Source organism: Phacochoerus africanus, chromosome 6 (genome assembly GCF_016906955.1).
Source record: "Phacochoerus africanus isolate WHEZ1 chromosome 6, ROS_Pafr_v1, whole genome shotgun sequence".
NCBI classification, from domain to species: Eukaryota; Metazoa; Chordata; class Mammalia; order Artiodactyla; family Suidae; genus Phacochoerus; species Phacochoerus africanus.
The window spans coordinates 2,992,847-3,015,599 of record NC_062549.1 but is presented as its reverse complement, the minus strand read 5'-3'; the positions used below and the strand labels follow the sequence as shown (position 1 = coordinate 3,015,599).

Sequence of the window (22,753 nt, the reverse complement as noted above, 5' to 3'; positions counted from 1 at the left end):
AGGCAGGTTCAGCTGTGTTTCCTGCTGTTTCTCTTAGTGACTGAGCTTAGCCTCTGTGAACTCTCTCTCTCGTGCATGACGAGGAAACCAACACTGGCCTCCGAAGACGATGAGACATAACAAGCCATGTGCCTCGCCCGTGCCTGGCACGCGGTCGGTGCTCAGAGAGTCACGTCGTCATCTGACCGTCCAGGGGGACCGAGGCGCGGGGAGGAAAACCAGACAAACGGCGGAATGTGCAGCGGCCCCACGTCAGCACAGTTCCTGGTGGGGACACCTGGAATGTGCAGCCTCCTGCAGGCCCCGCCACACAGCACTGGGTGTCCCGGTGAGAGGGGCAGCAAAGGCTCTCCGCGCGTCTGTCCGCCAGGACAAGAGGCCAGAGTGACACCCGCAGGGCCCCCTCCCGAGGCCAGTCAGTTTGGGTGCAGAGGGAGGGGAGGCACAGCTCAGCCTCCGGAGGAAGGGGATGGCCAGCCAGGTGCGGGGCACTGTGACCGTGATGCGAAGGCCACTGTGCCCATCTGGATGAAACTCACAAAGTTAGAACAAGGGGAAAGTCTGCATTTAACTAGCCTGTTTAATTATTTTGCCTTTAGCATTTTATCATAAAAAATAGAAAATGTTTAAAATGAGGTGTGGCACCTGCCTCAGGGGAACAGATGTGGTATGAGCTGGCAACTCTGGGACCCCGCTCGCTCACGCTGCACCCCCGCCTCTCAGAGCACCCATGCGGGCAGCGTCTCCTCAAACACCTACTTCCCGTGAGGCTCTGATTTCAACTGCAGCTGAGCAACCTCTGCGCCTCACAGGAAGACAGTCTGCCGACATGGCCGTGGTGGGAGCACGCGCCCTTCCACAGGCAGCCCGGGGTCGGGGGTGGGGGGGGGCCGTGGGTCCTGCTGGGCCCAGCGGGAAGCGCTGACACTCACAGCGGCGATGGAAGGCTTCTTGCCGTCCCCGGCGGGTGGGTGAGTGACATCCGCTCCCAGGAAGATGACGGGCTGCTGGAACACCGGAGGCCTGCGGAGGGAAGCGGGAGCGCCAGGGGCTCAGGGGCACTGCCTGGACCTCCTGCGACACAGGGAGCATCGTTACTTCGAGCGCGGAGGTACCACGGCTGAGTTTTTAAAGACCCCTTATTGTTCGATCATACGCACAGGAAACCTTACGATCAAAAGTTGCACAGTGAGATCTGCTTCAGAACCACCCGGCAGGGGAGAGGGTGCAGGTGGAGTGTGGGCTGGGGTCAGCCACGTGAGGGCCCACCTTTGCATGCGACTCAAACTTTCCAAAATAACTACACTCACAGAGAGAGAGCCCAGGGTGTGTTACCAGCCTTGAACCTGCAGCCACATCCTACATCCCTGACACAGCAGATGCCTGGGGCAGGACCAGTCTTCCCTGGGGGAGGGGCTGTCCTGGGCACACGGCAAGATGTTGGGCAGCAGCCCTGCTCTCTACTTATTATTCGACGACAGCAGCAGCGCCCAAGTCCTAACACCCCAAATGTCTGCAGACATCGCCACATTCTCCGGGAGGCAAAACTGCACTAGGCCTCTCTCCCTGCGTCTCCTAAACGCTGGCCGAACTCAGCAGTCACGTCCCTGAGGAGGCTGTGGCTGGGGACACGGTTCTCTGCCTGCCGGCAGGTCCCCGACGCACGGCTGCGTGTTCCGGAGCTTACTCTCCATGCCCCACGTTTCTCTGCTGAGAAGGGGAGACGTGGGTTGTCATGGGGACTAAATGAGCTTATGCTTGTCTCTGGCTTTCAAGGGCCTGGCCCAGCACCCCCCGACCCCGGGAGCTGCTGATCCCTCCTCGGCAGGAACAAGGAGCATAGCGCGCCTGCTGGGCCTGGCGGGGGTAAATTTGGGGACACATCTTGGCAGGTCTCCCACCCAACAGCCCCTCACCAGGAGCCATTGACACCCCAGCAGCCTCCACCACACCCACTGACAGCCGCTGCCCCCTGGGGTGGGGGAGGGGGCCTCTCAGGCGTGTCAACCCCCCGCCAGCTCCCGCAGGACGTGGACAAGTTTTCCCTTTCATCGCCAACACGCAGGAAGTCCACGAGGGCCACTCCTCCGGCAAGGCCCAGACTCGCAGGCGGTGGGACAGCCTGTCACCACTACCACCCCTGGGACAGAGGGAGACAGGCTCAAAGAATGCACTGCCCGGACCCTGAGCTCCGAGGGGGCCTTGGACTGCGTCCCACCAATAACTCTTTTAAACCCCAAGCACCTGTCCCCAGGAAGCAGCAGCGGGGAGGAGATGGAGCTCAGCTCGCAGCACCACACCCACCGTGAGGGGCCCTGACTGCACCTGCTCTGCCCGCCCACCCTGGGCCCTGCCCATCTCTGGATCAGTCCCAGGAGCACCCGCACCTCAAACCAGCACCCCCACTGTTGCCCCGGGTCTCCACGCTCCTCCCACCGCGCCTCGCCTTCCCCGCTCGCCTTGGGGCACAGCTCCCGCCATCAGCGGAACTCGTTTACTCTCTCCACCAGCCTCCGTGCTGCCATGGCAACAAGACTCCTCTCTGCAAGGTCACCAGCGACCTGCACATGTCGGCGAGCCCGTGGTGGAGCCTCTGGGCTCATCAGGCGTGGCCGGTGGGCACCTCGAGGCCCAGCAGCACATGGCCTCTCCCTCCTCCTCGGGCCCCCGCACCCTGTCCTCAGGGGCCCACAGACGGCCCCGGGCCCCAGGCCCCTGCGCAGCCCACCACATCCACTCACCTCCTCCGCCTGAGTGGGACGGGCAGCGCTCGGCACGGGTGAGTGGATGCTGCCCCCGGGCACCGCCCCACCCCCAGGTAACGACGCGCCCACCGCCCCACCGGTGGCGGAAAGGCCGGTCTCACCTGCCCTGCGGCAGCAGGATGTTGTTCACGCCCCCCAGCTTGACGTTGATCTTCAGGCAGAGGTTGGACAGGGTCTGCGGCGTGGTCCTCTGCACGTTCTTCATCTGCACGCACTGCGTGGCCATGCCCAGCACCGTGTCCCCCACACGCTTGACCTCGGCTGTGGAGCAGAAGGCGCTCAGCACGGCGCCTGCGGGCACCCTCCTCTGCTCACCCTGATCCCCGCCCACGTGTGGCCAAGCCCAGGCAACAGGGGCCTGGCCAGAGCCGGGGCTCCAATCCTGCCCCACGCTGCCCACGCCCCAGCCACCCGGAGGGTCACCCTCGCTCCCCTGGGGAGGCGGCTGGGTGAGAGGGGCTCAGTCCGCGTCAGGCGCGAGGGCTGCGTCTGCCACTCATCCGGGCCTGCAGGGCGCCGTGGACAGAGCCAGGCTCAGGCCCTCAAGTGAATGGCTAAACCAGAAACGCGGCTCCTCCCGTCCTCGGCAAAGGCAAATCTGACACCAAAGCGCTCTCCGGGCCCACGTCCCCTCTGCTGTTGGAGTCCGTCTGAAGCAACTGGCCAACTGCTCCCCGGGGCGACCAGCGGAGACGGGCGGCCTCTGGGCGGTGAGTCGGACGGATGAGAACTCACCGTTCTCTCTTCCCTCCTTTGCCCGGATGTGCGGCTCGGAGAGTAGCTCGCATTCTGTCACCGCTTAGGTGGCATCCCCCTCCTCCCTTGCCTCGTGGCGCCCGCATGACACCTGCCCTGGGAGCCTCTGGTGCCCATGGTGCTTTCAACAGACGTACACGCCCACATCCAGTCCTGTCTTCACCCGTCTACATGGCTCTCCCCTCCACCGGGAGCATCCAGGGCTGTCTCTCATTCATCGTGGGTTCCCCAGGGCCTGGGACACTTGGTAGCTTTTCGCTGAGTGAATGTGCAACCGCCCTTCCGGCAGAAAGGACTCTGATCGCATCCAGGATTCCGAGGCAGGCAGCGTCCACACCAGGCAGGAGCTGCTGACGGCCCCAAGTGTGAGCTGTGTGACCGCCGCTCTGCCTGGCCGCCGTCTGTGTTGGGCGGAGGACGAGAAACCCCGGGCGCCCGCACGCTCCCCAGCAGCAATCAGAAACCGCCTTCCTCCCGCGCTCAGGAGGGGCCAGAAACCAGCGCCCCCTCCATGTGGCCAAGACGCAAGGGCTGGGGCTGCAGCCGCCGGAGCTGCCAGACCCGCGAGCGCCCGGGGCCTACCATAAACGGGTGTTTTCCCGGGCAGGATGACCACGACCAGCTGCAGGCCGGCGTACGTGTTCTTCAGATGCCTGAACATGGGCTCCACGCTGTCCGCCCCCTGGGCGTATTTGCAGAAGCACGGCTGGCCCTGGATCGGCATTCCCGCGTCTCTCGAGATCTTTCTGAGCTGCTCCGTGAAGGACCTGGAAGAGAAGATGTGCCACGTCAGGCACCTCGAGGAGGCAGAGCAGGCAGCTGCCCCCAAGCAAGGGCGCCGTTGCCGCAGAGCCAGGCCCCAGCCCGCCCAACTGAGATCAGAACCGCAGCTTCAGTCCTGGACGAGGTCATTTCAACACGTTAACACAGGAAAACAGCCACGTGCGCCAGGCATATGCGCAGGTCACTGAAAAGTCACGCTGAAATACGAGACCTCACGTCGTGACCACGCTGCCTCCTCAGCAGCCGTGACACTCCCAGGGCACAGTGACAAGTGCTGTCCTTTTAAAGCCAGGCACTTGGTCTGTGGGTGCCAAGCACTGTCAGCGTGAGGACAACTGCGAGCTGACTGTCCCCTTGGATTCTGCCCCCGGTCATTCTCGTGTCTACAACTTGGATGACATAATTGCGGGAGGAAACAAAACAACCCCCCGTTAGAGGAGCGCTGGCAGCTGCGGCGACAGGCCTCGCGAAGCCACAGCCGGTGTGGGGGAGACAGAGCCACGCTTCTATTTTTAGGCTTAGGAGTCAAAACACTGCAGCCTCTTACACTGAGGGTCAGGACACTCTGACCCACGCTAGGCGGTTAGTGCAGTTAAAGAAGCACGAGTACAGATCCGCATCTGTGCCCAAACTCGTGTCTGCTGCGGGACCACACGTGCCCGGAAGGAGATGAGTGCCGAAGACAGGGGCGGCGGAGGCCCCCCGAGGGCAGGCTCTAGCCTACCGCGTGCCCCAAGTCTGCCCGGGGCTGCTAGCGCAACAGAAGCCACTGGCTTCACCAGGGACACAGAGGAGGCAGCCCCCGCCCATCGAGGCCACAGCTCTGGGTGCCCCACTGCCAAAGGGGCCGCCTGCCCCCATGCCCCTGCCCTCCTGCTCCCACCAGGAGCGGTGGGAGGCAAAGGCCTTCCCTCTCTTCAGGGCTGCCTGGCACAGACGCACGAGGGGCCAGCTGGACTGACGCAGGAATGTGAACCTAAAGTATTCTTTAAAAACAATTTTATTGTGGAGTTCCCATTGCGGCGCAGGGGCTAACGACTCCGACTAGCAACCAGGAGGTTACAGGTTTGATCCCTGGCCTCGCTCAGTGGGTTGGGGATCCGGCGCTGCCGTGAGCTGCTGTAGGTCGCAGACGTGGCTCGGGTCCCGCGTTGCTGTGGCTCTGGCGCAGGCCGGCGGCTACAGCTCCAGTTGGACCCCTAGCCTGGGAACCTCCATGTGCCGCAGGAGCGGCCCAAGAAATGGCAAATCGAACCCACAACCTCGTGGTTCCTAGTCGGATTCGTTAACCACTGCGCCACGACGGGAACTCCTCTTTAAAAAGAATTTCAGTTCACCGAACACGATTTGCTCCTTTAGTTTGCCACTGTCTCTGTCTACTGTCCTGGTTCTTACATAACCGGGGCCGCCTCTCCCACTCCGACGGCGGGTCTGAGAAGTACCGAAGCCCTGCGGGCCCCCACCCTGGGCAGTGCCCTCGGACAAGGAAAGGCTGCCAACCCTGCCTCGAATCTGAGCCCACGACCGGCCCCAGCCCAGGAGAGGGGCTTCCCGGCTGCGCCCGACCCCGGCCCGTCCTGCCCTCTGCTCCTCGGGCGGCCTTACTTGAGGTGCACCTCCGTGCACTGGCGCTGGGGGGCGAAGCACGCGATGGCCCACACCTTGATCTCGATGCCCGTGTGGAACTGCTTGTTCCTCATGTCCCAGACGCCCTGGACGGGGGTGGCGATCGCTTTATTCTGCAAGGGCGAGAAGTTCAGAGAGCGAAAACGGGCAACATGACCCTCTGGCCTCGGACTCTGTCGCCGTCCCTACTGCTGCCGGTGCCCTGCTGAAGAGTCTCCCGTCTGGGACGAGAAGTGGCAGGTGCAGCACCCACCTCATTTTGCCGCCTCTCAACCCGAAAGGAGCAGGTCCCCTACTGTCACCAAAGGAACTGACAAGTGATTCCAGAGCACAAGACGGGCAGCAAGGCCACGGGGAGGGCGGAGGTGCGGCACCCCTGCAGGCAAGGCTGGGCCCGAGGTGCTGTCATTCACTCTGAATAAACGTTCTGCAATGGGAAACACTTTTTTCCCCCTACTTAAGTAATACAAGCGTGTTACAAAAAGTCCAACATTATAGAAATGACTGTGTCTGTTGCCTATTTTTTCGGCCATGCCTGTGGCATGCGGAAGTTCCCGAGCCGGGGACCCCACCTCCCACCTGCATCACAGCAGTGACCAGGCTGCTGCAGTGACAATGCCCGAGCCTTAACCCGCTGCGGCACAGGAGCACCCCTGCTTCCTCTGTGTGTTCAAATACTCCCTGCTCCCATCAGCCGCAGAAGGCCCCCGCCACATCTGGTGTTGGGACCGGGAAGTAAAACCACACGCAGAGTCTACACAGCAATGGACTCGTTCTGTCTGGCAGTCCTCAACGCCACCCTACAGACGGGAGGACACGAGCGGCCTCTCCCCTTCAGATGCCAGTCTCCAGACATCGCCCAACAGCCCCGGGGGCCACTTAACGTTTTGTCTAACAGGACAATGGGTAGGGCAGGTGATCTGAAGGGTGTGCTCCCACTAAACCATTTCAGAGATCTGGAAAAATCTGTTCATTTAGAAGCATTAAAAAGCTTGAATCCTTACAAATCTCCATTTGCAAGGTTAGATCACGAGAACCCTGTTTTTTCCTAGGCGACTCCTGGTTTCACCAAAAGGTGGAATGCACTGGATCTGCTGTCCTGGCCTTGCCACCTAAGTCTCACTGTTGCTGGGCATCTTCTTACTTTGAGGGGAATCACAGGGTCTCCCTTGAGGCTGCGAGGAGGGCGCAGGTGCTACGTCTGCGGGTCTAGGCTCCCGGGGGCACACCTGGGCTGAGGAGCCAGGAGGCCTTGCTCAGAAGGCCTCCCCCGGGGGCGGCCCCTCACAAAGGACTACCATGCACCAGTCGAAAGCAAGCCAGAGGGCACGTGCACCCTGCGAGCTCCGGGGTCTAAGAGAAAATACTGAGTTTAAGAAAAAGAACTGGCACAGCAGAGAAGCGTATTTAGTTTAATATGCTGCTATTTGCATTAACGGGTGAAAAATGTGAATGTCTTTGTGGTGATTTTACAAGAGTTGCCTCCTTTTTCGTATAATTCTGTCTCTTTTGAACTTTGAAATAGTTTTTAAAAATAGAATTTGTATTTTAAAATAAAAAAGGGAAAAAAACTTACAAACCAAAAACCTAAATCTTGCTACAGGCCCTGAGGACTGGAGTACCATTCATTCCATCAGGAAAAAAGGCGGAACACAGGCTGCCACTGGTGCTCCGGACGCACAAAACCCCGGCCTTTGAAGCGGAGCCCTGCCCACCTCATGTGCCCCGCACCTGGGGTGCAGGGTGGGGGGCGGCCCAGGGGGAAGGGAGAGAACGTCTCAGGAGCTCTACGGGGCTCAGGGGTCAGGACCACTGGTGACCACGGACAAAAGCCAGGGGTCAAAGGGGCAAAACCAAACAAAACCGTGCCTAGACTGTTAGGCTTGCTACCAAACACCTTCAAAACAAAAGTTAGAAAGCAGCACAAGCTTCTGGAAAAGAGTTCATCACTGGCAGAGCACCCATCACATAGGGAATGATGCTTTTAAAGTTTTGATGGGATAATCAAGTTTACCTTTCGAAGAGAAAAACGGTAATCCTGAAAACCTCCAGAGGGCCAAGGAGGCCAGTTCTTCGCGAAGCCCCGTGGCTGCCCAAGGGTCTCACTGGAGCAGGAAGAATTCTTTATGCTGGCCTCGGCCCACACTGCTAGGTGGTCAGATGCTGCTGCTCCGCCATCAACGTTCAGACACACACTCCCAACGCCCACAAATGCTCCCTGCCCAGCCTGCCACCTACCCTGCCCCCGTAGAGGATGGAGGGCGGCTGGAGGACCCGGCCGGTCACATCTGTCATCTCGTCTTTGACCATGATTCCAAATTCACGAACATATGGGTCTGTGTTGAAACTGGCACTTCTCATCTTGAGAACGGACGAGAGAAAAGGCAGAGTCAGGGGAGTTCTTTGCTTCTTTCCAGAAGCTGCGTCTGCCCAAGGCATCAGCTGCCTTGACCTGGGTACCCAAGGGTGTCCCCAGCCCAGGGCTGGGCCCTGAGGAGGTGATGCTCACCAGTTTGCTAATCTCTTCCTGCCGATCAGGGGCTGACCTGGCTGTGGCTCTGATCATGGTTGAGGTCTGATTGTCGGTCAGCTTTTTTATACATCTCTGTCCCGCCACTATGTTACAGACCTATGAAGAGAACGCGTGAACAGGGCGTCAGCATCGTGCTGAGGGGCAGGCATGGCTCTGAGGCCCAGCACGAGGGCTGGCGCCCAGCTCTGCCTGCACGAACTCGGAGCAGCGTGCAGATACCGGTGGTGGTGGCTGTTCCTGAAACCCACTGGCCGAGGCACATCTGCAGGAGGGCAGAAACGCCCCCACGTAAACCCAGCAGAACGCGGACATCAGCTGGCTCTGCACTGGCAAAAGGACCCCCCCACAGCAGGCGGGCCTGTGTCCTCCCGCCCTCCGTCCTCAGACGTGGGAGCAGACACAGAGCCGCCGCAGCGGAAGGGAAGCCTACCTCCTGGACACAGCACAGGGAGCCCTGGCCCAGGCCCCAGATGTTCGAGTAACTGGACAAGTACTGAGAATTTAAAACACTAACAGCAAAGAGTTAAAACGCGTGTCTTAACTGCAGCATTTCATCTTTTCCCAGGCAAGTAGTTTTCAAACCAGAGGTCAATTTTCGATAAATGAAGAAAGAAGCAGTGTATTTTCTGCGTGCGTTTCACTCTGAGCCAGGGGCCTGCTGGACAGACTACATATGGTCCCAGCCTCCTCACAAACCCTACAAGTTACCAAACCCACGTGACTGAGGCAGAAACCGAGGTTGGACGAAATCCCTTAGCCCACCCAGGTTCCCGCAGCGGCAGGAGGTACGAAGTTTGGACCCGGGTGCCAGGCGGGCCCTCGGCCGTGCAGGCCTCCAGCAGCCCACAGGTCCCCGGGGGTGGGGGGTGGGGGAACCTGCCTCGAGGGGAAGGTAGGTGTGTTTCTGCTCCTGTCCAACTTGTAAACATGGGAGGTGGGGGTAGCGCAGAACCAGCTTGTGCCTGTCCTTGAAGTACTGGGCCACCGTGCATTCGACCGTCTGTCCGCTCTCCTGCTGCAGCGGGAACCTGGGGAAGAGAGAGGCAGCTCAGACCCGGAGCCTCCCGGGCTCCCCCAGGGTGGCTTCCGTGGGCTGAGGAGGGGGTAGGGCGGGTCAAAGCATCTCCCAGGGGTCAAAACCAAATCACGTCCCCTGGGTTATCTGGAACTTTCCCGGGTCCCTGAACGTTCATTCTACCTCTGGAATTGAGAAAGAAAGACCCACACATCCACAGTATGCAAAGACCACAAATGACACATACATCCAGACCACACGGAAAGGACTCAGGACAAGTGAAGACAAACCCAGAAAGAAAGGCCTGTGCACTCTGCAGCCAACCCTGTACTGAGACTGACTCTGGAAGCTGTTTAGGGGCTGAGGGCCAAGTGCCCGCCCCAGAAAGCCTGAAACCGTCCAAGAAAGGGCGGCAAAAGGGACAGGCAGCACGGGGGTGTCCTGCATGCATGGCGGCCAGTCCCCATGCGGGGATGTCGGCCGACTCCTTTGCTCTGCCCAGACTCCTGCCGGGAGCAGGCCATAGGGGCCGGGACACAGGCTCATCCTGCTCTCCAGCTGCAGGGCCCCGGGCATCTTGGTATAAGCAGTGCCCACGTCACAGCAGGCACTTCCTGCAGAACGACCTCGAAAGTAACTAATGAGTCCTCCCTGAATCCAGGAGGCCTCAAGCTGGGCTGCAGGAGCCACACAACCCAAGACAGCGCCACACCGTGTGGCCCTGGACCACACTGTGCGAGACAGAGCCCCGGCCTCAGCCTGGGTGAGGCCATGTGGAGAATCTGCGGGCATCTCCTGACCTCTCCCTCCCAGGACCCTGCTCAGCATCAAGGACTGAAAAACAAGCCAAAGGCCCTTCTCTGGCCTGGAAGGCTCAGGAAGGAAAACTAACAGGGGACCCCCCGGGGACCCCCCCCCCCCCCCGCCGCCCCCGCCTCGATTTCACGAGAAGTATGGACTCGACTAGGCCAGTGGTATTCTTCTGGCGTTTTACAAGCAGAAGGCAAATCCTTTGCAGAGGAGCCACTGCTGCAGTTTGGACAGCTGGGCGACAGCGAAGGTCAGGGCTGCGAAGAGCGTGAAAGGAGCGCCATTTACGTTTGGTGACTGGCGGGCCGCCGGGTCACATTGCAGACGCGGTACTTCCTCTTCATCTGCCCGCAGTGCGTTATTTCCACCTTGAGACCTGGCAACAGAGCAGCTGGTTCAACGTCCAGACTCTCTGGCCTGCGGCGCATGCCCGGGGCAGACCAGCAATTTTTAGAGGAGCCTTGCCTACGGACCCACATCCAGGATGCTCTGGGTGGCCCTCGGGCTGAGCCATCTCACCCATGGGGGTGCCTCTGGCCTCAGAACTGCTGGGTGGGCCCGAGGCAGGGCACTGTCTCCAAGGCAGGCCCACGTGGCCAGCTGAGAGCATGGCATCAGCCACCTCGGCCTCCTGGGCTTCCTTCAGGATTATTTTTAGCCCTGAGCACTGCCACTGGGATCAAGGTGCCCTCAGAAAGGACAGGGGCAGGGGGCGGGGCTCGGGGGGAGGGCGAGCTGCCAATTCTCCGATCACGCCAAGGACCCCAGCCAGGGCACTGAACTCTGCACTGCGTTTCCTTGAGTGGAAAGCAGGCTCAGCGGGTACAGACACCGCCAAGGCTGTGTTGGGGTCTGAGTTCTGGAACGTCCTGAGATGCAGCCGCTCTCTGGTCCTGCACCTGTGCTTGGGCTGCGGGCACCCGACACAGAAGGTCACCGGCTATTTAGAGGGGACTCTGGCTCTGGGAAGTGGGTGTGGCTGCCCCCGCGCTCATCTGTCTGATGGCAAACTTCTCCCTCAGAAACACGCGGAGAAACAAGGACTGGGGAAACGCAGCGAGAAGCAGGGCCACCAAGGGAGGGCCAGCAGCCCTCTCGGCCCCGTGCGCCGGGCAGTTAGTTACCTTTGATTTCTTTGGTAAACTTTACCCTTTGGGAATCTGTCAGAGGTTTTTGTTGTTCTTCAATACTTTTAAAATCCAAGACTTCACACACAAACTCGATGACTGGCTGTGCCTTATAAAACGCTGTTGCCGAGACTACAGGTAGGAAAAGAGAGACAAGAGCAGAAACGTGACCGGGTCTGCCTGCTGTCCCTTCTTCCCCAGTCAATTCCCAGCACCCGAGCCTGCTGTGGGCCAGGTAAGGAGGCCACCTGGCCTCTGCTCTCCCCACCTGCCAAGTCTGGACTCAGAGGTGAGACAGGGCAGAGGGGGCTTCACACCTGACCGCCCCCCACCCCACTCTGGCCAGGGGCAATGGGGGTGTTGGTAGGGGTTAAAGATAAAATCACCCTGAGAAGAAAGCTGGGGTTTAAAAACAAAACCCAAAACAGATGATGACAACTACTAGCCCTGGACTTTCTAGCACTTTCCCCCCGTCTCATCCGAGAGCCAAGAGGGGGCAGCTGGGAACACAGGCTCCAGATGCCCCGCACCCTGAAGCACGGTCCCTGGAGTGGGCCCTACAGCGGCTGCCATCTAACGGGCAGTGGCACAGGCACGCAGTCCCGCTCGGTGACGACCCTGCGGCTTGGCTCACCGTCAATGTTCAGCATCATCTTCCAGAGGGAAGGCCGGACCGACTGATGGAAGCCGAACCACACTTCTCGGCCCCCGCCCAGGGGGTTGGAGCAGCCCTCAGACGCCGTGAAGAAGGAGCGGCCCACAGGGGTGTACCTGGAACGGGAGCCTGTCACGGGAGGCTGGCGGGCACACGCTCCCGCTGACCATCCTGCCTGACTCTCTGGGGAGAACTGCTGTGACTAGGTCTCGCCCACCCGCACCCCACGGGCCCCATGGGAGAGCCTCCTCCCATGAGCTGGGGACACACGGCCCGGCCGCAATGCCTTTCCCACAGCACGGGGCCCCGGGCACGGCACCTGGCATCCTTCCAGGCTCCCACTCCCTCGGCTCCTCCACTGAGAAGCTCCATCCAAACTCGGGGAGGTGTGGGTGGGGACCCCGACCTCATCTCGACAGATCCACACTCCTCAGAGGGGCCAATTACCAATGGTGTGCTCAGAGCCAGAGGCCACTGCCCGCCAGGGCATGGATCCCCAAGGGGTGACCTTGCCACCTGCTGGCCGAGTCACCAACGGGTCACGAACACGGCCCTCTTGGCTTTGCCCTTAGAAGGGTTCATCCTGCCCCTTTTCGTTATTTTCCCCAAATGAAAGACTCATCTTCTGATTATAAGGGTAACATGGTAATTAACTCAAAGGAATTCAGAAGGGAAAAAAAATCACTAATTCCTGCCACTCATGTAAAAAATGTATGTGACGTTGTGACAACAATCCTTCTAGAGCTGTTTTCTTTGCGCCACCCACCCTCTTCCCATTAAAGGTTCCAAACACAATGAGATTACAAGCTGGGGGGCGGGTGCTGCCAGGAGGGAGAGCCTGCCCTGGATGTGCGGGACACCAGGGTCGCCCTTATTTTTTTTAATTTTTTGATTTTTTTAAAATGATTTTTATTTTTTCCATTAGAGTTGGTTTACACCGTTGTGTCAACTCCCCGCCGTACAGAAAGGTGACCTGGTCGCGCACACACGTCCACATTCTTTTTCTCACATTACCCTCCAGCATGCGCCATCGCAAGTGACTAGACAGAGTTCCCAGGGCCGTACGGCAGGGCCTCACGGCTCAGGGTCTCCTGGAAAATCTAACACAGGCTTCAGGGCACCTCCACTTCCACTGCGCCCTCCCCGCCGCCTTAGAGCTGTGGTCGGCACCCGGAGAGCTCCAGGAGGAGGGGGTTCTGGGGCAGGCTTTCCTCTCTGTGTCATCATTCCAGGAGTTTCTGAGGTTCTACTGTGTGTGGTGCGTGGGAGGACGAGGCCTCCCAGGCTGGAAACTAACGCAGTGTGGGGCGGCTGGCACATGGGGAGTTGGTGCCACTCAGTGCCTCCTGGTCAATCACCCGCCATCGAAGGGTCTACCTACCCTGTCCCAGCAAGTTCCAGTGTGGCAATGAGTGGGAAGAAAGCCACCGCACGTGAAGCATGCCAGCGGTGCCCACAGTGCTACAGGGCTCCTCCCCGTGGGGGAAGCCGGGCGGGCACAGACCTGGAACGTGGCTCCTCTGAGAGTCCCAGGTGCGAGGGTGACAGAGAAAAGGACCCAGCCCCCATCCCCAGGGCGGATGGAATGACCAGCACGCCCAGAGACAGGAAGGCGGCCTTTGTGAGCTCAGCGGAGAACTCGGGGGCTTTATCGTTCCGTTTTCTCCCAGGCCGGCACTGCGACGGTTTTCATCACCGAAGTCCACACGGCCATCAGCACCCCAAGCCCAAGTCGGCCCTTCCCCGGACAGCTGGGGTCCTCACCTCATGGACGGCAAATGCCTCATGACCACATCCAGGGCCTGGATCGTCTCGAAGGGGACGCTGGGCAGCCGCCCCGAAAGTGCATCGTGTAACGCCTGCAAGCTCACGCAGGACACCCACTTGATGGACACCTTGAAGATGCGGTCCTTCCCCTCTCCGGGCAGTGTGACCTCCAGCTCCACCTGGGGGCCCAGAGCACATGGTGACACAGGCGTCCCTCCCGAGGAGGTGCCAGGAGGCCAGGGCAGTGGGTCAGCTTCCGGAACACCCAGGCGAGGGACAGTCAGCCAGCCCTTTACCCAACCACACGCGTGGGGGCGCGCTCGACCTGTCTCCCCACCCCGCCCCAGCGCGGTGCCTGAAGGAGGCAGGGGCATCTGGCGTTTCGTCTGAGCCCCGCCCCCCCCCCCGCCCCCTGGCATGTGGCTGTGGAAGAAGCAAGTGGCAGGAGACCACGTCAGAGGGCGCAACATGGGGCAGGGGCTGCCCAGCGGCTGCTCAGCCTGGTCTGTGCCGGCAGGCCTGAGCCGCTGCTCCTGGCACAGGCAGTTCGCTGAGGGTCTTGGGGAGCTACCCTTTCCCCAGCGGGGCTGAGAAAACTATAGTGGGTCTGGGATTCCTGTTTTCTGGGTCCCTTAAGAGTCCAGTGCAGTCATTTTGCAGTGAATAAACCATGAACAAAAAGCCTTCTTGGAACAGACATGACATAAAACAGAGCGAAAGGCTAACAACTGTGGACGACGTGGCTGTGCATGTCCAAGTCCTCTGACCTTGCCGTCTGGTTCAACAGCCCACAGTGAAACCTGGGCAGGTCACAGCCTGTGACTGAAGGATGTGGGCGGCGGGGACACCCCAAGCCGCTGCCATCAGGGCTGTCTTTGCCCACCTCTGTGCAGGAGAGGCTGCGGAACCAGCACCACCAGGCACGGAAGGGGAGAGACAGCTTTAAGTACCACGAGACCCGTTAGAATGTCACGGGAAAAAATTAAAATCCTTGGGAAAACCTCAGACGATTTACACCACGGCACGGGAATTCACAACATCCCTTTCCAACAGAACCTCCTCTGCAGTGGAGACTGCCCTTTCTTCAGCTGACCAGGCCACATGTGGCCACTGAGCCTTGACGAGCGGCTGGTGTGGCTGAGGAACGCAACTTCTAGCTTCATTAACTTCTAAGAGGTTGAAAAGTACTGGCCATGTGCGGCTAGTGGCCGGCGTGCTGGCCAGCAGTCTCTGCGGCACCCTCGAGTCGAGCCCTCGAGCAAGTCCTCCCTCCCGGGCCCCCCCCCCCCCCCCGCCACCACCGCCACCCACCCCTTCACCCCGCCACCTAAAAGCCTGAGCGGCATTCTTGTTTGCTAACTGACGATCCCATCCGGAGCACATGAACCCCCCTGGGCTGAAGCTGCTTCCCCGGGGACGGCACCCCAACTGAAAGGCCACGGATTATATATAGTTTACCCTTAACCATGCAAAAACTCCAGCAAGGGAGACCTACCCCATTTTACACATAAAAATACAGACACCGAGGCTGACAGTCCAGCTTGAGGCCACACAACCACGGAAGGGCAGGGGGACTGGGCCGGGCTGACGTCCAAGGCCTGTCCACCTCCCACTCGAGGCCCAGGGGCCTGCGAGGCCTGCCCGAGTCTGCTCTGTCTCAGAAGGAGTTCCGTCCTGCTGCTTCTGCACCATCGGCCTGGAAGGCTGCCCCTATTCAGGCTCCCATCAAACTCTGAGGAGCTGTCGCATCCAAGCTCATTCATTCTTTCCCTGGACCCCCTCCCTCACCCAGCAGCCTGCGCTCAACTCCTATCCACTCCCCTCCACTCCCCGGGGCTCCCCCCCTTAGGCACTTGCTACACCTCATTGAGACAGCACTAGAGCCGTGACCAGACCGCACTGCTGCCCCTGCGCCCTGGGTCCCAGGTGTGCTCCAGCACAGCCCACACACCACGCCCAACAGCCCCAGGTCCATCCAAGGGAGAACAAAGCAGTGAAAAGGAACAGATTTTTTCATGACGGATGGATTTTAAGTATCCAATACCGAATAAAAGAAGGACACCGCAGCATCATTTCCTGCAGAACAAAATATATAACACAGCTGATAAAACCAACGAAGAGCAGAGGGTCAGTTTAACCCAAGGCAACAGGGTCGTGGCTATGGGGGAGGGCACCGGGGAGGGTTTTAGTGTGGACCGAGAGAGACCTGACACCAATGACAGCTCGAGGAGAAAGCAGTGCCACCTGTTGAGAAATGGCACGCCAAGGACACAGACAACAGGGGGTGGAAACCCTAGGCTGGTTTCCACCTTACATGCCGGCGTCTACAGCAGGACTTCACGCCCACCGCACAGGCCTCCACCCAGCGGAGCTCTGGTATCTGAAGAACAATTCTGTGAACTGGTACTAATTCCGTGCTGGTGGACGTCCTTCTGTAAAAATACTTTTATGACACACTGAGTGGGGACCGAGAGGGACTCAGTTTCCTTCAACAAAAGGTATTTCCATTTTAAATGTTATCTAGATAGTTCTTTGTTAAGTTTTTTTTCTTTTTTTATGGCTGCACCCGTGGCATATGGAAGTTCCCAGGCGAGGGGTTGAATCGGAGCTGCAGCTGCTGGCCTACGCCAAAGCCACAGCTGCAGCCACGCCAGATCAGAGCCACATCTGTGACCTACACCACAGCTCATGGCAACCGGTTCCTTAACCCACTGAGCAGGGCCAGGGATCGAACCTGCATCCTCATGGCTACCAGTCAAATTCCTAACCCGCTGAGCCCCAAGAAGAACTCCCAGTATTTACATTTTTCAATAGATTCTAGACCAGCCTCCTCTTGGCCCCTATAAAAAGGGAACAGAATAAACCTGAGGCTCCATAACATTCTCTGCCAGTAACTACGTCTCAAGAGGCCGAGTGGCGCACACACCTAATATCTTAGGAACGATGGAGATTCAACAGAATTGTCCCCCCAGGGGCAGGGCTTCGCCTGGGCTGCGGCCAGTGGAGTCGTTCCGCACACCGAGGTGCTCCAGTCTCTCAACAGTCCCAACAAGGCAGCCTCCACAGGCAGCACCGACCAGGGTTACGCAGGGCGTGGGGGCTCCCTGCCTGTAACAGGGGACCAGGAAGGTAACCCACCCGCCTCACAGATGCCTGTGCCCACCGAGGATGCCAGCGCTGCTGAAGCTGTGACACAAGGACACTGCACCTGACCACGGACAGCTGAGCATCAGCAGGTGGCACCACCCCAGGCCTGAAAAATGGCAAGATGACAGTGAAACTCAATCTCTCAGACAGACCAAAGCCACAGCTCAACTCCCTCTGAACGTCACCAAGGTGACAGACTGGCGCGGCAATGGGGAGAGTCCCGCCTGTTGCTGCCATGCAGCTCGGAGGCAGAGACTCGGAAGCTGCCTGGCAGAGGGCAGGAAGAGAGCCTGCTCTCCACAGGGCCTTCTTGGCCCGACTCGGCTGCCGTGAGGCCAAGGCCCTGAGCTCGCTCCCACCAGTCTGCAAGGAAGGAGGGGCATCACCGGCAGGGCCTGGGGGCTGCCACTCCAGGCCACGGGCCTCTCCAGGGGCGCTCGGGCGAAGGTCTTCTGGGATGGCAGACTGTTGCCAGATGTCCTGGGACACAGTGATGGCCAGACCGGCTGGGCGCTCAGCCCATGCTCCCCTGGGGAGAGAGACACACTCACCAAGCACCTGTTCTCCCAGCTGCTTTGAAGCACCCCGATGGAGGCTGCAGCTTCTCTGGAGGGACCCTCAACCCCAAAGGTAGCAGGAGAGCCCCGAGGAGGAGCCCCCTAAGAGAAGAGTCCCGAGGAGGAGGACCCCCGAGAGGCAGGGCCCCAGAGAGGAGGGGCCCAAGGAGGAGAGCTTCACTGCCCTACTCCGACTCTCCAACCCTGTCACCCTCGGAAGGAAAACTATTCCTGAGCCCCTCCCTCCTGGCATCTAACTATAAATATGTGCAGACAAAACTGTGAATAAACTCCTTATGCTTTTCTTTCTTATACAACTTTAAACAAAACCAAATGTGCATATTAAACACGAAACTTGGTAATCAATAAATTCCAAAGGCGGAGCAGGTTAAGTTGCAAGAGGCGATCCAGCTCAGCTGGGTTCCCTCACAGCTGGAACACTGTCATTCACCCGGGGCCGTGCCAGGCCGCCGGAGTGCCACTGTTATCGCCCAGTGTCACTTGAGGCCTGAGCCCTTATCACCACTGGCCCTCCCTTAGCCTCGAGCACCCTGCTCCCTATCAGAGCACTGCACCTCAAGCCGACTGCTGGGTGCTGAAACCAGCTGCCCTGCTGGCCAGCCAGTTGGGGGGAAGGAGCTTAGTCATTTTAAGATTAGCATGAAAATGCAAACGCAAAAAAATGTACCGCCTGTGGAGAACTTGCAGGTCACTGGGCAGCAGCTTCGGCCCCTCTAAGCTCTGAGCACTCTACTTCTAGGGGACCCTGGGGCTAAGAAGCTAACCGTACAGGTCATTCTCAAAGGGAAGCAGCTTTTACATTCTCAGTGGGTTAATTGTCAAATTACTAGTTTGGGTTGTTTTTTGTTTTGCTTTTTTAAATATGTGTAAAATTATTTCTGAGCTGTGTGTCCTCTCCCTCTCCTAGAGCAGCCCACTGGTTGAAAGATGTGCCAAGAAGTGACAGTTTCCAGGCAGAAACTTTACTGCTATTTCAGTAAAGCCAGGACAAGAATAAAGACAATGAGGTGACGCTTCAATACAACCACGACTCCAGGGCTAAGAGGTTCTCAACTCTTTTTCTGGACTTACACAACTTAACCCTCTGCCCCTACAAACCACTGCACACGGAAAGCAGTTTCTGTGGATGGCACGATGGAGTGCACGGTCAGTTAGCAGCTCCCTCCTCCGGGGAGAAGGGACTCGGTGCCAGGCACAGCCAGCCAGGCTGCCCCGTGCACCGCCAGATCCTAACAGCTCTGCGGCCTCACCTTATCCCTCCCGATGGGAAGCGGCATCGCTGTGTACAGATTCTTCCTTCCGTCAAACACTGGTTTCCGATCCCCAAAGATCTGTGTTTTAAAGTGCTGAACCATATGTTCCACTATTTCCCTGAAATGAGACAGAATTCAAGAAAAAGTCAATAAAATCAGGCAAACGGCAAACGAGGAGGGCACTCTTCCGACATCGGTTTTAAGCAATTTTATCAGCCCTGCGGCTCCTTTTAATAACATGACTTTCTATTTCTTTCTATACGGAATCAAACTAGAACTTTCAGTGGGTTTGTGCTCATTCATTTAGTGACTCGAAAGCTGGAGAAGGGCCCCCTGCCGGGCACCGAGCAGCTGCACTGCAGACACCAGCATGGAGAAGGGGGTGGATGGGGCTCCTGGTCCCCACGTGCGCACAGACCACACCGTCCACGGCGCTGACAGCTCAGGGGGGCCTGGCATGGGCCTTGTGCTCCCGTCACGTGCCATACAACGTGCCTGGGTACCATAGCTCTTTCAGTCTGGGCCCCTGAACAGAGGCCCCGAATGTTACCCAGAGCCCACACCTGGCCTGACCGAGCGGGACGGTCACATCGCAGGCCACTTGCAAGGCCATGAGTGAGAAGGTTTGCCCTCTGCTACTCAGGTGTGACGGCGGCGGGAACCCAGCGAGCAGGAGATCTGTCCGCTGTGCTGCTTGGAGGACTGAGCTCTCAGGGCTTCTACCTCGCCTGTCATGCCCACCTGTCCACACGGCTCACAGAGAGACCTCTGGAAACACGCCACTGATGACCAGAGACAGCTCAGCTCTCCTGCTGGCCCGAGGGTCCGGGAAGCGCAGCACCTACCCAGCACCTGTCGGCATGTCTCTGCTCCCGGGAAGCCCCCACCCAGCACGTCTCCATCAGTGTTTCAGTTCCACTCACCCGACTCTCAATAAGCACAGAGAGTGAAAGCTCTGATACCCGCCTGGCCCTAAGGTCCTTGTACGGGAGACACATCCAAAGGACTGGAGCAACCAGATGGTCAGAGGCGCAGAATCTCAGTCGTTATCAGGAAAAAGCAGCTCACGGAATGCGGTGAAGACGGAAAGATGGACTCTGACATCAGGAGAACGGAGGGGAGCACACCTGAGCTCAGCCTTGCTACAAGGGGCAGCGTGTGGTCATCTCTCAGGAAGCCAGAACCAGCGAATCCTCCCATTCTTTCCTCATTCAAACTGGCTTTGGTCAGCTGACCTTCAACTGTGTTAGTGGCAGGAGGTGAGTCCCACTGCCTGTGAAGCCCCCAGAAAGATGGAGCCTCTGCTCTGCTGGCTTTACCAGGCCTCTGACACCAAGTGGGAGTTCACAGCCCTGGCTGGTATAAAGCCTCAGGGACAGCTAGGGCTGACCCGGCCTACATCCCTGCCGCTTCTGACCAGCAGCCAGGGTGCAACCTCACTGGCCGCTCCACACACCACTCTGGGCCCAGGATGAGGCAGCCCTTCCTCCACACTGTCTCCAGACCACTGCTCCCGAAGCTGCAAGGACCCCATCTTCTTGGTCAAGACTTCACAGTCAACTCGAGGCCCAGATGGCTCCACTGGGGAGTTCTGCCCACAAAGAACAAACCATCCAACCGAACTCAAATTTATCATGAATGGAATTTAAGACGGCACACGTCCCAACTCATTTCCTGAGGTGAGAAAAACTTTATCTCAAAACACAACAAGGTAATCATGGGACAATCTCATTTATAGACACAGAGGCAGAAACAAATTAAGAGAAGGCCCCACCCTCCACGGCTCCTCCCTCCCCAGGACTGGAGGAAGTCAGTGAAACCAATGCGGTCCTTCCTAAATGCACCAGTAAAATATATTTCAATGAGAAATGGACTTCCCCACAGCTGCATGTGTAGGGAGTGAGGGACAGGGGACAACCAGTTCCAAGTGGCATATACAACTCTTTTATTGGGGAGTTGGAAACATCATAGGATATTAAAAAAACACAAAAAACCAATTGATATACCATATTCATGGACAAGAATATTCAATGACCCCCAAACAAATCCATTCCTTCCATTCCAATAAAAATCCACAGGGATTAATTTTTATCTGATGGGATTTAAGAAACTAATTTTATTCTAGTTTGGAAATAGCGAACAAAGGCTAATTAGAACATTCCTAAAGAGGAACGAAGTGGACCTAGAAAAGGTACAATGACAAAGACAGTGTAGTGCTGGGGCGGGACTGACAAGCAGACCTCAGCACAAAACCAAGAGCCCAGAAAAAGATCCATGGGAGTTTCTGCTGTGGCACGGCAGGATGGGCAGGATCTCTGCAACGCGAGGGCGCAGGTTCAAGCCCTGGCCCAGCACAGTGGGTTAAAGGATCCAGTGTTGCTGCAGCTATGGCATAGGTCACATCTGTGCCTTGGATCTGATCCGTGGCCTGGAAACTCCACATGTCACAGGGCAGCCAAAAAAGGAAAAAAAAAAAAAAAACAAACAAAACAACAAAAATACTGAAACAAAACAAAAACTGCCTTCCTTCCTGTCCTCATCCCTCTGCTTTAACTGTAGTAAATTACACATCACATAAAATCTGCCACCACGTACAGTTCAGTGTCATCAAGTATGTCCATACTGTTTTCATACAAATTTTAGAATTATTTACTCTAAAATTTTCATGAAAACACAAAAGACTCTGAATAGTCAAAACAATCTATGTTTTTTAATTTTTATTTTATTTTACTTATTTTATTTTATTTTATTGTCTTATTAGGGTGGTACCCGTGGCATATGGAAATCCTCAGGCTAGGGGTCAAATTGCAGCTGCAGCTGCTGGCTTGAGCCACAGCCACAGCAATGCCAGACCCAAGCACTTCTGCGAACTACACCACAGCTCATGGCAATGCTGGATCCTTAACCCACTGAGCAAGGCCAGGGATCGGATCCGTATCTTCATGGATCCTAGTTGGGTTTGTTACCGCTGAGACACAATGGGAACTCCTGCCTTTGCTATTTCTTCATTATTTTAAATGTAATTGTATTGGAGTATAGGTGATTTACCATGTTGTATTAGCTTCAGGTGTATAGCAAAGTGAATCAGTCATACATACAAATATATCCATTCTTTTTCAAAACAATCTTAAGAAGAACAAAGCTGGAGGTATCATGCTCACTGACTTCAGACTACACTACAAAGCTAGAGTCATCAAAACAGTATGGTGCAGCACCAAAACAGAAATATGGGTCAGTGGAATAGAAGAGAGAGCCCAGAAACAAACCCAGCTTATATGGTCAATTATATCAATAACAAAGGAAGCAAAAATCTAGAATGACTGCAAAGATAGCCTCTTAAAAAAATGGCGTTATGAACATTGGACAGCTACATTGAAAAGAATCAATCTGAACTATTTTCTTACACCGCAGAGAAAAACAAACTCAAAATGGATTAAAGAGTTACATCTAAGACCTGAAACCATAAAATTCTAGAAGAAAATATAGGCAGTATCCTCTCTGACATCATCTTAGTGGTATTTGTGGATCTATCTCCTCAAGTTAGGGAAACAAAAGCAAAAATAAACAAGATTACCTCAAACTGAAAGTCTTTTGCACAGCAAAGGAAACTGTCAACAAAATGAATTGAAAATTTTGTTGAATGGGAGAAGATATTCGCAAACAACATGAGATAAGGAGTTAACATCCAAAATATATGAAGAACTCATACATCAAAAAACCCCAAACAACCTAATTAAAAATGTCCACCAGGAGTTCCTATCATGTCTCAGTGGCAACATGAGCTGTGGCGTAGGTCACAGACGGCTGTGGTGTAGGCCAGCAGCTGCAGCTCCAATTGGACTCCTAGCCTGCAAACTTCCACCTGCTGTGGGTGCGGCCCTAAAAAGGGGGAAAAAAAAAAAAAGAAGAAGTCCACCAGAGTAGACAGTTTCCCAAAG

At 57.0% G+C, this 22,753-nt stretch overlaps 1 protein-coding gene across 3 annotated transcripts in view; it reads right to left on the bottom strand.

Moving 5' to 3' along the window:
• AGO2 (argonaute RISC catalytic component 2) overlaps positions 1-22,753 on the bottom strand; it is a 93,412-nt gene that overhangs the window by 12,331 nt on the left and 58,328 nt on the right. For 2 of the 3 annotated variants that reach the window (XM_047783192.1, XM_047783193.1), the window contains exons 3-14: positions 18,813-18,933; positions 13,835-14,016; positions 12,050-12,186; positions 11,413-11,547; positions 10,577-10,664; positions 9,344-9,491; positions 8,440-8,559; positions 8,169-8,291; positions 5,910-6,043; positions 4,104-4,288; positions 2,867-3,026; positions 933-1,023 (exon numbers count right to left, since the gene is read on the bottom strand). In XM_047783192.1, the coding sequence (XP_047639148.1) occupies positions 933-1,023; positions 2,867-3,026; positions 4,104-4,288; positions 5,910-6,043; positions 8,169-8,291; positions 8,440-8,559; positions 9,344-9,491; positions 10,577-10,664; positions 11,413-11,547; positions 12,050-12,186; positions 13,835-14,016; positions 18,813-18,933 (1,624 nt within the window). Of the gene's footprint in view, positions 1-932; positions 1,024-2,866; positions 3,027-4,103; positions 4,289-5,909; positions 6,044-8,168; positions 8,292-8,439; positions 8,560-9,343; positions 9,492-10,576; positions 10,665-11,412; positions 11,548-12,049; positions 12,187-13,834; positions 14,017-18,812; positions 18,934-22,753 lie in introns of those variants that run through there. The other variant, XM_047783194.1, reaches the window with a different exon arrangement.